Source organism: Cajanus cajan, chromosome 1, assembly GCF_000230855.2.
Source record: "Cajanus cajan strain Asha chromosome 1, NIPB_CcT2T_4, whole genome shotgun sequence".
NCBI classification, from domain to species: Eukaryota; Viridiplantae; Streptophyta; class Magnoliopsida; order Fabales; family Fabaceae; genus Cajanus; species Cajanus cajan.
The window spans coordinates 79,552,731-79,566,066 of record NC_138517.1 but is presented as its reverse complement, the minus strand read 5'-3'; the positions used below and the strand labels follow the sequence as shown (position 1 = coordinate 79,566,066).

General features: G+C 34.3%; 1 protein-coding gene across 1 annotated transcript; it reads left to right on the top strand.

Moving 5' to 3' along the window:
* The first annotated feature begins 9,610 nt into the window (after nt 1–9,610).
* On the top strand, nt 9,611–13,111 carry HERK2 (hercules receptor kinase 2). Its single transcript, XM_020365586.3, has one exon. The coding sequence runs from the start codon at nt 10,234–10,236 to the stop codon at nt 12,745–12,747; it is 2,514 nt and encodes an 837-aa protein (XP_020221175.1). The 5' UTR covers nt 9,611–10,233; the 3' UTR covers nt 12,748–13,111.
* The last annotated feature ends 225 nt before the right edge of the window (nt 13,112–13,336 follow it).

The window sequence follows — 13,336 nt, the reverse complement described above, 5'->3', positions numbered from 1 at the left end:
TGTTATTTGGTGTAATGAGTTTCTAAATGGCTTATTTTTTTCATTATAGGCTCAAGTGTATGATATTGTTTTGCATTCAATGAACTGTGTTTAAAATGATTACCGTTAGTGTAGTGTTTAATACAGTTTATATACTAGGCAAATTGAGACATAATATGTGTTCCATACAAGGATGTGTGAATGATTTCTTAATATCCTTGCTAGAGTGGTTCGTATGATGAATAACTCGGTAAAATTGTGCTTATTATGGAGCTTTCCAAGGTGCTTCAAGCTTTTTAAATTTGTAGCTACATGTTTGTATATTTATCTAATGAGTGAGAGTAACACATCCTTTGACACTCTTTTGGAGTTTGAACACACTATAATTAGTTAAAATTTATTAGAAACTATAAAATCATAAGTGAAACTTGTTAATAAGTGTTACTCATCAAAATTATAGTTTCTAATAAATTTTGGTCACTAATAAAACATATTTAAGAGAGTATATTAAAAGTGTATTATCTAATTTGTAACAAATGTTTTTGAAGGAATAACTAGTGCAAGGAATGAATCAAATTGAGCTCTACATAGATCAATTTGAAATTTTGATTTTTTTTTTAAAAAATTACAAGAACTAATGTTGAACTTTGTTAAACCGGGACAATAAGGAACTGCTTTTTGTTTTTTTCGTTTTTTTTGTTATTTGTTTTGTTCGCGGGGGTGGATTTAAAAGTTGACTGATTGCTATAATTTTATATAAGATAATTTCATGTATTTATAATTACTTGTTCTTATCAGAGGACTGTGGAGGATGAAATTTTAAAAAATTTCTTATCTGATTTTTAATTTGATATTAGGTATTTTAATTTTTAAATTATGTAGGATATGTACAAGTAGTTTTGTAGGAATCATTTTAGAATCTTTTAATCCTAACGATTTAACTTAACCTTTTATCATGAAGGGAGTTGTACAAAATACAAAGAAGATCTAGTTATATTAACATTTTTTAAAATAAAAATATGATAATAGCAATAGAATTCAATCCTTCATTATTGATTATATTAACATTTAATATGAGACGATTATTAATAATGGTGTGTAACCTTTCATTTATAAAAGGAATAGATATTTCAAGTATTTGTCGTATTTAGTTCATATATCTACTTGTGTTATTATTAGACTTTAATTTATACTGTTTGTTTACATCTTTTAAAATTTAATTTTTTTTAATTTTTTTTTTGCCAATAACATAAATATCATCATATTAAATAATAAATGTTTGCCTTTTATTTATTTTATTTTTTGTGTGTGTGCGCATCAAGTGATGTAACCTATTTTTATTTCATTTTTTTTTGTTGTATCTCAGATAATGTATGCGCTCGTTTCCAATAACATTTTGTTAATAAATCAAAATAGTGATATTGATTGATTGAGACTAATCTCTATTATTGTTGATTGAGATATATCTTTCGTTATCAATCAATATCTTTATTTTTGATTGATGAACTAACTAGCTTATTATCAATCCTTCAACCGTGTAAACGTTATCATTCTCAAATTCTTTGCTTTTGACCATATGATTCAACTTGTAATAAGGTCAAAATTGAAGTGTAATTGGGAGCATGCATATGGAACCTTCCCAATAATTAAATTTCAAGAAAATTTGAGGATTCACTTTGATATTTGCTTTAAAAAAATTTTTAAATTCTCAAATTTATCTGGTTTTATAAAAGTTTAATTATCTTGCTGTAATTTAATTTTTTTAATAATTAAACTCAATGTTGTATATGATTTTCAAAGCAAGCTACTTCCTATTTGTCTATGTGGACTTTAATTCCGAGAAAACAATTATATTTATAAGTAATAAAAGGTTCATCCGCAAATTTCATTTATAAGATAGTTGGTTAATTACACTCACAATTTAAATAATTCACACATACATGTATTTGTTAAAGAATCTAGAGCAAATAATAAGAATTATATACCCATAAAAATCATAAACTTTTATTATTTAGTCTATAATTTTTTATTATTTAATGTATAATTTTTGTTCAACATTGATTCAGTACACACGCACAAACACGTTAAATAAGGAAAAGAAGTAGAAGAGAAAAATAGTTTTTATATTATTTATTTTATAAGAGAAAAAATAAAGTGCAAATTTTACTTCATAATAAAATATCTTCTTAAATAAAAAAATATAAATAAATAAGAGATAATAACGTAAGACTCATAGGCATGACAATCTAACCCGCCCCCGTGGGTACCTGTCCGAACCCACCCCGATTTGGACGGGAAAAAACCCGTGTTTATCGGGTTCGGGTTCGGGTTTTCCCCGATTGATAAAATTGGGGCGGGGGCGGGGGCGGGGACTGATGGAACTATTTGGAGAAGATTGATGTTTCTTCAAGTTGAGCCATGTTAAGTCCCTTCTTCTCTTGAGGTTATTCACTTTAATGGAAGATTTGGATGAGTTCAAGCTTCAAAAGCTTGAAGATGCTTCCCAAGGTGGTTCGATTTCTCTTGAAAGAGAGAAACTTGAGGAACCAAGCACAAAGGAGAAGTTCCTTTGTGAAGCTTCTAGGAGAAGGAGATTCTCCACGAAATTGGACTCTTGAAATGAGAGAGAATTTCTGAATTCTAAGTCTCATAAATGTCAAAAGTGATTACAAGAGTAGAAATTACAAATATATAGAGGTAGGTAACTTAAGGAGCAAGCTAACCTTAACCATGGTTCACTAGGAACCATGGTAAGGTTAGTTGACCTTCTAGGTGAGTTTAGAAACTTGTGGAGCAAGCTTCTCACTTAACTTGCTTGGGAAGCAAGCTAAGGAGAAGCTTGTAGCACAAGCTTCTCATCTCCTTGAAGGTTAGAGAAGCAATTCGGTCAAAGAAAGGAGACTAGGCAAGGTGGGCGGATTTGGTCTCTTTTGGCTCCTTGAATTAATTTCAAAAATGTTTGATTTGGTTTAGTTAGGTTCATCCAATGATGATGAAACCTAGATAAATCAAATCTATGAAAAATTAGGAGCAAAATGAGTCCAATATATAAAATTTTGCCTAGGCCCAATTTTGGCCCAATTACTAGTCACACCCTCAAGCATTGCTAAATGTCACCCCTCTTTTCCTATTGAAAAAATAGAAAATGAGTGTATCAATAAAGGAGGTTAAATGGAGTCAAACTCTCCAAGTAACCCACCCTAGAATTAATATACAATGACTAATAAAAGAAACTAAAGTGTCTCACAAATACAAAGGCAAAAATAAGCCTATACAAGAGAACTATGTGCAAGATATTTACAACTAGAACTATGCCTTCTCTTCATGATAGAGTGGTCCAAATTGAAGAGTACCTTGGGCTTGGAAAGCCCACTGGTCTTCAAGGTGTCCACTGTTCTTCAAGGTGGCCATAGCCCTAGAGATTGGGCCCTTGGCCCATGGTCCATCATCCCATTCCTCTTGGTTCCTTCAATGTATCACCTCTTGGATTTCTTGGCCTTGGCCATAGTTTATCATCGCCTCCCTCTTGAAAAGGATTTGACCTCAAATCTCGAAGGTCTTCTTGATGATCAGCCACACCTACAAATATATAATACAATTCATTAGAGGTGATATTCTCAACAAATAAATGTGAAAGGTATATCCTAGAAGGAATTCTTTCATGGAACCTAAAAGAAGTCAATGATACTAGACCTTCTAATATAATGAATAGGATCCTCTCCTGAACATAGACTAGATATATCACTAAATCCTAAAAATGTGCTAAAACTAAAACTATAGCAAACTAAAGACTCAATCCTAAAAACTAGAACATCTTGCCTAAAGTACCCTATGTGGTAACCTAGGAATTTCCTACAAAATAAGGGAAATACTACTAAGAAATTTCCTAAACATTTTTGGATTATATTATTTGTTGGATAGTTATGAAAAGAATTTGTCACAAGGAACCTTGAAGGTTCATATATTATATCCAACAAATAATATATTCCATAAATTGGGTGCATTATTGAAACAACTAAGGTAGAAAAAGTCCTACACAAAGGAAGGTTATCTACCTTGGGCACCACCAAGGAAGTAGCATGAGAAGTGGAACTAAGTGAAGCCCACTTCTCCTTCACCAAATCTTGAAGTTGAGACTCTTTTTCTTTAAAAATAATGGATTTATGAATCTCCTCCTCAAGACTAGTGGCAGAATGAGGGCAAGAGTTAAGATCTTTATGAATAAAGAGAATTTTTTTCATAGGATTTTTAGTACTAAAACAATTATCTTTAGTCACAAATTCTTTAGAGGATATTTCTTCCTCTTTACTCTTCCCTGCACAAAGTTCTTTCTTTTTTTCTATTTCTTCTTTTCTTTTGATTTTCATTTGTCTTCTTCTTTTATGTTTTCTCATTTCTTCTTTCAATTTTTCTTCTTCTTGTTTAAGAATTCTCAACTTCTCTTCTAGGATAGCAAGTTTGGTCTCTCTTTCAATTTTCTCCTTCTCTTTTTGAAAGGCCTCTTGCTTCTTCCATAGTTTAAGTGATTTTAGCTATTTTGTTAAGTAAGAAATGCTTTTAGGAGAGCTATCACTTCCACTATAGTTGGATTGTTGAGACATTTTAAACAACAAGATTTTTTTCTTCACACAAAAATTGATTTTAAGAAAATAATATTTTTGGAAGTGCTAGACTTGACACTTGGAGGTCTAAGAGTACAAATTGAACTTTGGAGGGAGGTGAGCTACTATCGAGCCACTTAATAACCAAGCCTCTTCAATTAAAAATCTCTAAACCCCTTTGTACTTTGTCTTGCACAAAATATTTTCACAAAGTTCTTTTCAAAAGAAAAATAACAAGCAAGTGCCTAATGTGTACAATTAAGCAATGCAATCAAGACTTGAAAACATAAATTGCTTGAAAACATAAATTACTTAAAACATAAATGGCATGAAAACATAAAGACAAGAAAACATAAACTAGGCATTTTAAGCAAGTAAACCTATGTGAGAGCTTGGAAAATACCAAGGACTTCCAAGGACCACTCTCACTAGTACTAAGCGTATTACCCTAGTTTGAAAACACAAAGGAGAGATGGAAATGCACCAAAGACACTCCAAGACACTCCTAAAAAGGCCTTGTACAAGAAATGAAAGAAATGAAAATTTACAAGAAATGAAATGCAAATTTACACCAAATGAAATGCAAATTTACACCAAAAAAAAGTGTAAATTCACACCAAATGAAATGCAAATTCACACTAAATGAATGTAGTGGCTGCACCAAATTTTAGGAAACAAAATTTAGCCACTAAATTAGTGACAAACTTAGAGACAGATTTAACAAGGAAAATTTTTTAAACAAAAATTTTCGTCTCTAAACTAGTCACTAGTTTTCACAAATTTTCTCAAAAATTGTTGTTGTGTCTTTCTCCAAGCTTCTCCCAAGTGCAGCAAACTCTCCAAGTGTATCTCTCCTCTCTTAGGAATAACCTTGATGTTGGTTATTCCTAGGTGTTTGTCTCCCACCAAGAGCTTTCCACCAAAGAGAATAGCAATCTCCTAGGCTTTCACAAACACTTCAAGATGCTACCCTTGTACTTGACTTTCCACACCTTCAAAGAGGCACTCAAAACACCTTAAGTTGCTGGAGTTTTATAGGAAAAACTGAAAAAGCACAATTAGGAAAAGATACACCAAGTGGTAGAATTAAAGAGACAAGACTAGAAAGAGTTCCACAAAAGACAAGCAAAAATTAAGGCACCAAAGAAAGCTAGCACACAAATGGAAAACCTATCAATGGCACTAGAGTGGATTACAAAACAAAATCTATGATTACAAAACAAAATAAGACTCAAATGTAAATAATGAGTGGCTGGACAGAAAATTAAAGCAAACAATTACACAAATCTGAGAATGATTTTTCTAAAAAATTTTCACTCCTTGGCTTTTTCTTGTATCTTTGTGAATCTTTTTCTAACTTCTTTTACTCTTATTCTTTTCTTTTTGTACAAGAGTTTAATGCCTTTTTATCATGCAAGAGTCTCGGATTTAACCATAAAAAACTGCTGCCAAATTTTTTCCACAAAACAAGAGGTATTCAAGTGAAGTGTTCAACTAGTGCTTCACAATTTTGTACTGTTTTTAGGTCCAATTTTAAAGCACTTTTTCTTTTGCTTTTCTAATGCTTTTAACACACTAATACCTCTGTTTTACCTCTGTTTTGAGGACTTAAAAAGTTTTAAAAGTTTCAGCCACAAAGCAAGACACAAAGAAACCTAGTAGAAAAAGTGTTTAATAATTTTTTTTGACGAAACTTTTAACAAGACATAAAGGAAACCTAACTCTAGGAAATTTGCTAGAACTAATAGAAAATTATGAACTCAATCATGTAAAGCAAAAGCACATTTAGGTAGGTTCAGATTTATAAAGCAAAAAACTGCACCAATTAATAGACACAAAACAACACAAAAATTAAGGTTCAACAAGCTAGTCTAGGATTCAATGACATTTAAAGGACTACACATGACTAGACAAAACATATGATTCAAAAACAAAAACATACACTAAGCATTATCAATGTCCAATCACGGACTCATGTTATAGGAATAGAGAGACTCAAGAAAAAATAAAAGCACAAGCACATGAACCTAAAGCACAAACCGAATTGATTCAAGGAATTAGGAACAAGCAAAAATCATGAATCAATTACTTCACATGTGACATAAGGATCCATCAAAATATTTATTAAACCTAGATCCATACACCAAACACAAAGAGACATGTAAAAGGAGGAATATACAACATGGATTCAAGAACAAAAATTAGGAACACAACCTCAAGAGAACCAAGGCTCTAATACCAAAACTGATGGAACTACTTGGAGAAGATTGATGTTTCTTCAAGTTGAACCATGCCAAGTCTCTTCTTCTCTTGAGGTTCTTCACTTCAATGGAAGATTTGGATGAGTTTAAGGTTCAAAAGCTTGAAGATGCTTCCCAAGGTGGTTTGGTTTCTCTTGAAGGAGAGAAACTTGAGGAACCAAGCACAAAGGAGAAGTTCCTTTGTGAAGTTTCTAGGAGAAGGAAATTCTCCACGAAATTGGACTCTTGAAATGAGAGAGAATTTCTGAATTTTAAGTCTCATAAATGTCAAAAGTGATTACAAGAGTAGAAATTACAAATATATAGAGGTAGGTAACTTAAGGAGCAAGCTAACCTTAACCATGGTTCACTAGGAACCATGGTATATAAGTTAGTTGACCTTCTAGGTGAGTTTAGAAACTTGTGGAGCAAGCTTCTCACTTAGATTGCTTGGGAAGCAAGCTAAGGGGAAGCTTGTAGCACAAACTTCTCATCTCCTTGAAGGTTAGAGAAGCAATTCAGTCAAAGAAAGGAGGCTAGGCAAGGTGGGCGGATTTGGTTTCTTTTGACTCCTTGAATTAATTTCAAAAATGTTTGATTTGGTTTAGTTAGGTTCATCCAATGATGATGAAACCTAGATAAATCAAATCTATGAAAAATTAGGAGCAAAATGAGTCCAATATGTAAAATTTTGCCTAGGCCCAATTCTGGCCCAATTACTAGTCACACCCTCAAACATTGCTAAATGTCACCCCTCTTTTCCTACTGAAAAAATAGAAAATGAGTGTATCAACAAAAGAGGTTAAATGGAGTCAAACTCTCCAAGTAACCCACCCTAGAATCAATATACAATGACTAATAAAAGAAACTAAAGTGCCTCACAAATACAAAGGCAAAAATAAGCCTATATAAGAGAACTATGTACAAGATATTTACAACTAGAACTATGCATTCTCTTCATGATAGAGTGGTCCAAATTGAAGAGTACCTTGGGCTTGGAAAGCCCACTGGTCTTCAAGGTGGCCATAGCTCTAGAGATTGGGCCCTTGGCCATGGTCCATCATCCCATTCCTCTTGGTTCCTTCAATGTATCACCTCTTGGATTCCTTGGCCTTGGCCATAGTCTATCAGAGACGAGGATGTTAATACCCACCCCGCCCTCGCCCCCATACCTGCCCCCCGCCCCCGCCCCGCTTAATAATATAATTAAAAAATTATTTATATATATATATATATATAAACTAAAATTAGAAATATTTATATGTAAAAATTTATATTATTTTTATTTTCTTTTATTTTTTAAAAATTGTTCATATTTATTTAAAAAAAAAAAAGGAGCGGGGGCGAGGGCGGGACGGGGAAACCCGAACCCCGTCGAGGGTAAGGATTGAGACCTAGATTTTATCCCCGGCGAGTATCGGGGGCAGAGGCGGGGACGGTTTAAATTTAAGGGAGTGAGGGCGGGAAACGTAAAACTCGTCCCCACCTCGCCCCGTTGTCATGCCTAAAACTCACTTAATATTATAATTTCATAATATCTATTATATAGTAAGAGTAAAAATATTTTTATAAGAAAATTTATTTTCTTTTTCTCTATATTTTTATTTAACTACATTAATGAAGAAAAATTATTATTTTTTCTTTCTACTTCTTTCCTATTATATTTTTGGATCCAAATACCTCAAATTCTTAATTTTTTTACTCAGTCTTTCTTATCTCTTTCTTGTTTCTGTCGTACTTTTTTTTTTATGTTATAGTTCTCTTTATCCAAACTAGAGCCAATGTATCTGGATAGCAAGGATAAATAAAAAAAAGGGGGAAATGGAAATTTTTGCAATAATTTAAGTATGGGGTAATGTGGAAGCAAAAATAGAAGGGTACTGTGAGTACGGAAATAACATAAGACAATGCATGCATAGCAGATGTTGAAAAAGGAAGGTCAGATTGGGAATAGCAATAGCAATAGGACATTTTCACAACTCATCATGTGCCGGACAATGCCATGTGACCTACCTCACTAATAATAGAACCACCCATCCCTACTTCTTCCCTCCACATTAATTCAACATTTTAAATCAAATACTAACCATTTCTTAAATATAAAAAAAGTATCTTGTTAATACCCTACACTTCTTTTAACAAAAGTTAGAAAATTAACATACCATCCCTACTTCCCTCCACATTAACTCAACATTTTAAGTCAAATACTAACCACTTCTTTAAAAAGACTATCTTGTTAATATACTTCTTTTAGCAAAAACTACAAAATTAATATATTGATGTGTGAGGTTGATTTAATTTATTTAAAGATTTTGAATCTAAATATACAATCACGATAAATATTAAAAAAAATTTGTCATTTATAATAATTTGATATTAGCATTTTTGTTAGGTAATCAAGTTTTATTTTTTTTATTTATCAACATTGCACAACAATATTAAAATTCAAACCTATATCTTTTTACTTGCTATTCTAAGCTTTTTATCATTAAGTGAATCCTAGTGTTTCAGTTTTACTTAGTTTGAGTACAATTATTTCTATTTACTATTAAAAAAAGAAAGTAATGAAATTATTAGTGTAAGAGTTTTAATTAGAAATCAATTTTAGTAATAATTTAATTTCTCGTGAGTCTAGAAGAGTTTTAACATTAACATTTAATATAATTTATAATATCATAATAATAAAGTAATAAAGTTTGGAAAAACTTTTTATGGACGTCAAATCAGGGGAAAGTTTTGGTACTACTGTTACCAATTTTGGATCATGAGTTAGAAAAAGAAATAAAGATAAAGTACCAGTTAAATAGTGTCAGATTCTTGGCTTATTGTAAAAGAAACAAAAGCAAGCACAGATGAAATGAAACTTTTCCAATCTGTTTCCAACCACACCCATGTTCTGATTTCCTTGTTTGTTTATTCCCGAAGAGCCCATTTTGGGTGACATCTCTGATTTTTTAGTGTTTGTCCTCTGGATTCCTTATCACAACATAGCAAAGTTGTTGTCTTTTTTGTCATTCATAGTGCATTGCACTCCTTGCTTTGGCCCGTGCTCCTTCAGCTTCAGATCTGTGAATTGCTGTTTGTGTTTGTTGGAGATTGGTTCTGTTCAGAAAAAGCTGGAGGTGGGTTTTCCTTTTCAACTCTTTCTAGTGTGGAAAAAGGACACTTATATGCCCCAGAAGATTGCTTTACCTAGTTTGCTCTAAAGGCTTCAACTTTCATCAATTTGGTTTCCTTGTTCAAGATCTTGGATAATACGAGGTTGTTTCTGTGATTGGGCAGTGTTGCCTTTCTGGGTCAATATTGTTTTCTTTCCCTTTGTTTGATTTGTTTTGTTTTTGCTCCCCCTTTCCAAATTTTGCTTCTTTTTGTTGAAAGATATCTCAAAGGTCTTGTTTGGGGGAACTGTTATAATGGGGAGTTTCCTTGGGGAGGGACTCTTAGTTGTTCTGATTCTGGTGACAGTGAGCACTGTAGAGGCTCAACCAAAGTCTATTCTCTTGAATTGTGGTTCAAATTCTTCTGTGAATGTGGATGGTAGGAAATGGGTGGGGGACATGGCCACTGATAACAATGTTACACTAAGCTCCTCCCCTGGTGTTGTTGCTTCCACATCTACATTGAGTGGCAATTCAATCTATGATCCTCTCTATAAAACAGCCAGAATTTTCAGTTCTCCTTTGAATTACACAATCAAAGGTGTTCAGGGAAACTACTTTGTTAGGTTCCATTTCTTCCCCTTTGTGACTGAGGACTACAATGTGAATGAGTCCTCATTTGGTGTTGTGGTCAATGGTCTGAAGCTGTTGTCTGAGTTTGATGTTCCTGGTAAGATATCCCACAAGAACATGAACTTGCAGAATTCCGGAAAGAATGCTAGTTCATTCTTCTTGGTCAAAGAGTACATTCTGGCTGTGAATGGTGATATGCTTCTGATTGAGTTTGCTCCAACCAGAAGCTCCTTTGGCTTCATCAATGCCATTGAGATTGTCCCAGTTAAGGGTGAGCTTTTTGTTGACTCGGTTAGTAGAGTTGGTGGAAGTGGTGGAAGCTTGAATTTGAGTGGACGTGCAGTGGAGACTATGTATAGGTTGAATGTTGGTGGTCCTGAGATTCAATCCAGTCAGGATCATGATCTTTGGAGGACATGGGAAATGGACTCTAGCTACATGATCACAGAAAATGCAGGGTCTGGAATTAAGAACAGTTCCAACATTACATATGCTTCAACAAATGACACTTCAGTGGCTCCTCTCCTTGTGTATGAAACCGCAAGGGCAATGTCCAACACTGAAGTCTTGGACAAAAGGTTCAACATGTCATGGAAATTTGAAGTGGATCCTGACTTTGATTACTTGATCCGTTTGCATTTCTGTGAGCTGGTTTATGACAAGGCCAATGAGAGGATATTCAGGATTTACATAAACAACAGAACAGCCGCAAATAATGTTGACATTTTTGTGCGTGCTGGAGGGATGAATAAAGCATATCACCAAGACTATTTTGATCCTGTGTCATCAAGGATCGACACGGTTTGGGTTCAACTCGGTCCCGACACAGCTGGTGGGGCTGCAGGAACGGATGCTCTCTTGAATGGTCTAGAGATCTTTAAGCTCAGCAGAAATGGGAATCTTGCCTATGTGGAGAGGTATGACTTGGGAGAAAATTCAGGAAGCAAATCAAAAGTAAGAGCTGTTTGGGTTGGAATTGGAGCAGGTGCAGCTTCTGTGGCTGTAGTTACACTGATAGTTGCTCTTGTTTTCTGTTTCTGCAAAAGAAGGAGCAAAGAATCAAGTGATGCCAAGAACAACCCTCAGGGTTGGAGACCATTGTTCCTCTATGGGGGTGTGAACAGCACTTTGGGGGGCAAGGGGTCTGCAGGAACTCAAAAGCTTTATGGATCTGTGGCCTCAACCAGAGCTGGCAAGAGGTTTACATTAGCAGAAATCAATGCTGCAACTAACAACTTTGATGAGAGTTTGGTGATTGGAGTTGGTGGCTTTGGTAAGGTGTACAAAGGGGAGGTTGATGATGGTGTTCCGGCTGCAATTAAGCGTGCTAACCCTCAATCTGAGCAAGGCCTAGCTGAATTTGAGACAGAAATTGAGATGCTGTCCAAACTTAGACACAGGCATCTGGTGTCCTTAATTGGCTTCTGTGAAGAGAAGAATGAAATGATCTTGGTTTATGAGTACATGGCAAATGGAACTCTTAGAAGCCACCTATTTGGTAGTGATCTTCCTCCATTGTCTTGGAAGCAACGCCTAGAAGTGTGCATTGGTGCTGCAAGGGGACTTCACTACCTTCACACAGGCGCCGAACGTGGAATCATTCATAGGGATGTCAAGACAACCAACATACTCTTGGATGAGAACTTTGTAGCCAAAATGGCTGATTTTGGCTTGTCAAAAGATGGTCCAGCTTTTGAGCACACTCATGTTAGCACAGCTGTGAAAGGAAGTTTTGGCTATCTAGACCCTGAGTACTTCAGAAGGCAGCAATTGACTGAGAAATCAGATGTTTACTCCTTTGGAGTTGTGTTGTTTGAAGCTGTGTGTGCTAGAGCTGTCATAAACCCTACCTTGCCTAAGGATCAGATCAACCTTGCAGAATGGGCCATGAGATGGCAAAGACAAAGATCACTTGAAACAATTATTGACCCTCGTCTTAGAGGAAACTATTGTCCTGAATCTTTGGCTAAGTTTGGAGAGATAGCAGAAAAATGTCTTGCTGATGATGGAAAGAGCAGGCCCACCATGGGGGAGGTTTTGTGGCACTTGGAGTATGTCTTGCAACTACATGAAGCATGGCTCAAAATGGACACCACAGAAACTTCAAAAGATGGAGGAGTAGAAATGGTGCATGAGCCTTCAAGTCAAGATGAAGAAGTTGATATTGATCACAAACACACAGGTGAATCTGATTGAGTCCACAACAAGAGAATGAGTCAAGGAAATGAATGATGCAATTTGAGTTCAGTGATTTCTGAATGCTAGTGTGTCACAACATTGAAGAACCATGAATGAATGAATGACCTTATAGCTAATATATGCTTTACATATTCTTTCTATTTGTTTTATAGAATTCAACTATTCAAGTTTATTGTTATTATTTCTCATCTGATTTTTGTATACATGGTAGTGCAACGGGCAAGTGATTTTCAACATTTTGTCTAAAACAATTGTCAAAATTTGTGATATGCTCTGCTTTTGTATTGAGTATGCAATTATATTGTATTCATCTTGCTTCTTGAAAGTTTGATAGAATGTTATCACTGGTCAATGCTGAAAATTCTGTATTTCAGTCGGTCTTTGAAATTAGCATGCGGAATTTTTTGCCTGGATTAGTTTAGTGCACGCTTCAAAGGTTTTATTTTCAAACATTAAACAGTTAAATAATTACATCTGATTTTATTTTATGAGTGGCATTAAAAATATAAGAATATATTGTGATATTTATAACAAATGTTTGGATGTTGTTAATATAAGAGGCATTATGGCATATTTGAAAAATTGA

What these genes read in the sequence shown, in the direction of transcription:
- HERK2 (XM_020365586.3), top strand. Translation starts at nt 10,234, where the DNA reads ATGGGGAGTTTCCTTGGGGAGGGACTCTTAGTTGTTCTGATTCTGGTG.